The 3,322-nt window shown below is 50.7% G+C and overlaps 1 protein-coding gene across 1 annotated transcript in view; it reads right to left on the reverse strand.

Annotated features, from left to right (window-relative positions):
• Positions 1-311: 311 nt before the first annotated feature.
• The window catches only part of LOC128274426 (uncharacterized), a 16,549-nt gene continuing 13,538 nt past the window's right edge, over positions 312-3,322 (reverse strand). The window contains exon 3 of the mRNA XM_053012626.1: positions 312-523. Within this exon, the coding sequence (XP_052868586.1) occupies positions 312-523 (212 nt within the window). The remainder of the gene's footprint in view (positions 524-3,322) is intronic.

Raw genomic sequence — 3,322 nt, forward strand, 5'->3', positions numbered from 1 at the left:
TTGCCCGGTTTCGGTAGTAACACCAGCCGTTGCTCCTTCCACTGCACGGGGAATGCCCCAGAGTCCAGGCATCCCTGGAACAGTCCCCGGAGGACGTCCGGGTGAGCCCGCATCGCTACCGATACCGCCGCGTTTGGGATCCCGTCCGGGCCGGGAGCTTTCCGCGGGTGAATTCAGTGGACTGGGCGGCGGGCGTTGCCTCCCGAGCTGCCGCGTCGCACGCCCGGACGAGCTGCCCAGTCACTGCCCCAGCGGTGGTGCCCACCTTGGCAAACCGATGCACCGTTAACGCTAGCCGGAAGATGTCCGCGTCAAACTGTCTCGCGGCACAGCGCCTGATCCTCGCCTCCGGCCTCCACCTTGCGGGGCCCGCCATGGGCGTCCGCCTGCGCGGTGGGGTTTCTACTAATGGCCGCGTGATCCGACTGTGTGTACTTGGGCGAGACGTGCCAGTTCCCCGGTCCGGCTACCGACGGCGAGGCGAACGTCACGTCCACTATGGCGTTGGGCCAGCTGGGCGGTCCTGCATCGCGCCAGGTTCAACTGAATTACCTCAGTGAATGGAAGGCAATCCCTGACACCCTTCGGCCCCTATGGTATGGCGGCCGTTGCACTTCAAGCACCGGGACGCATCTTCACACGTCGCCCGCCGATGCCCCTCACCTTCGCACTGGATCCTCTGCTCCCGAGGTGACTGTCTCTGGTGAAGCTGCTCATCCTGACGCTGTAGGCTCTTCTGCCTCTGCAACTGGCGGCGTCCCAGTTGCACGCTCCATAGCTGTTTGGCTGCGGCCCCGGGGGCTCGAGCCCCCCACTCACACGTCACCTGTTGCGTATGCCTCCCCTGATGCGGCTGCCTCTGTTCCCGCGGGACCCCTCCTTGCGGCTCACGTCGCTGCGATTGCGACTACGACTGTTTTAAACGGGAAGACAAGTTCCCGTTACACATGTGTTGAGAACGCGACGAGTAAATTACGGATCAAACCAGAAAGGAGAACCAATGTTTAGATAACGCAACGTATGTTTCATATCGCGAACAGACCTCCAACCAGGAAACTCGTAATCGGAACGAGCGTAGCAGAATATATCGAAGACGCAACCATAACGTGTCCTAAGCAAATAAGCGCGAGGGACAGGATCGCGAGCAACACGCAAGATAAGGACGTATGGACGCATACGTTTATATTCTTAGACGCGTACGAACGGAATAGCATAGAAGGACATATAGCATAAACGGAATGAATAGCATAAACGGACGGAATAGCATAGAAGGACCATAAAACGAACCGATTTAACCGCATGCGCAAGTATTGCGCGATCAACGGAAGGTCCCTTGGGACTCTGATAGGACCAAAGTTTATCTTGAAACTCCAACGGTAAGGGTCAGGACTCCAAGTAAGGGACAGGTTCAAAGAGTAAGGTTCTAGCGAGATGCGCATAACACGATGTTCCGAAAATTTAATATATAAGGCATCAAAATTGTAAGAATAAACACCTGGCATATTAGTTCTTAAACGAAGCGAGTCGAGTTGCCTTTCTCCTCTTCAATTGGAACTAGCTTGTGCCTTGGGAAGAATTCCCTTCGGAAATTGACCATATACCCTACGGGTTGCATCACTCCGACGGAATAATCCTAAAGGAAGATTTGGCATCTCTTAAGTCCACGTTCAGGTACTAGGAATTCTCTGAAGACTAGCCTGCCCGTCTGACGCCTTGAGTTGCATGATCTGTTCAAGCGGTTCCTGAAAGACAAGGGTTTCGATTTCAGTGCGGGTCATTGGGTGCCACGCGAGAGCACCAGTGTCGGCCGTTCTTCGCACGGCTGGGACACATCTCCAATTTGTGTCTGGTGTTAGTAGGAACCGACACCAACATTTTACAACATGTATGAAATTAGGGATAGAATTTGTAGATCATACAATTGTAACTGTTACGGAGCGAACCTAACGCGCGAAGGAGCGTGCGTCCGAAATGATCTCGCGTTCACTTACCAGTGCTGATCTTGTTGCCAACGCCCTAAACCGTTTGTTTATCGACTCTTTTGGCCTGGGACGGACAGGGTAGATGGGTACTACTGACAGTGGAGGCCTCGAGAGAAGATTAGTTTCCGACTGTTAGAGTTCCGACGGAGTGGTGCAAACGATTGTATGCAGTCAACATTCAGAGGGATCTCACTAGCGGGATCAAACGATCCGAGAATAAAAGACTGAAGACCAGAGCGTTCCATAGCCTAATGATATCTTACTTTATTCGACAAATTCTTCGCTTTATATAGTACTTTTTGTTATGATTAAACTATCCTTGTCTCTTTCTTTCGCTGCATCGCTTATGGGTGCTGGGCGACCCAAATATTTCCCTTGCTGTGGCCATACATTTCCTATGCTTATCGATCGTAATGTTTTCATTGCTCTTGCCTGCAATGTATTTTAAGATGCATGCTGGACCAACGCGGTCCCTAGATAATTTTATGATGCAAGCCGCACCCATGCTGTGGTGTCTGTGGATTCTGCTTTGTTTGTTTAGGATTCTTAAGACCCGTCGGTTGATCGGGTCCTATGTGTTGTGCCTAACGTTCTTAGAATTCGTAGCTTATTTTTATTGCTTGTGACGCTAGGTTGGAAATCGTCGCGTTCTCAACAGTAACGCTCGTCGCTGTCAACGCAGCTGGTCTGGGCTCGAATCCCGGAGCCCGGTTGTCACTCAACCGGCCATGGTTTCGATTCCTGATACCGGCCTGACAGGGGGGTTGGCGCGGGGCTAACAACCCCGCCCTTGAAGGGATACGAAGGATGTCAGCTGTAGGGGACATTCCCGTCAATGTCTCCGCACCTTCTTAGAATAAATCGTGACCAACGTGCTGCGAAGAAAGTTATACTAAAGGAAAGGCACTTGTATGGCAGAAATTGTCACGCTTTTTATTTCGACATTTTGATACAAAACGAAAACCTACTCTACTTACGCCCATGTGTTACGCAATCAAAACCGTATTTCGTTTAAATGCATACGACGACTAGCCGTGGCCGTCGTTCTTTGGAAACTAATAATACTTTTTGCTATGGCTTGCATGTGCCCTCAAAGTACACTTTCGAGGGTCACCCTCGGGGTATAGCTGCAAACTTCTATCCTCCGCTTTTGAACAAATAAATAAAAGAAATCTACACAATCGTTGCGATTGCTGCAAAAAAGCAAAGGTATGAAAGGAACTTAACAAGCACATCGAATACACGTTAAACTAATATAAGCAATAGGCAGTGCATGCGAACGCCATTTCTTAGCAAGCTATATTGCTTTCGTTTTAAAAATTAACTGCGGTTCAGAGCGC

The sequence above is a fragment of the Anopheles cruzii genome, chromosome 3, assembly GCF_943734635.1.
Source record: "Anopheles cruzii chromosome 3, idAnoCruzAS_RS32_06, whole genome shotgun sequence".
NCBI lineage: Eukaryota > Metazoa > Arthropoda > Insecta > Diptera > Culicidae > Anopheles > Anopheles cruzii.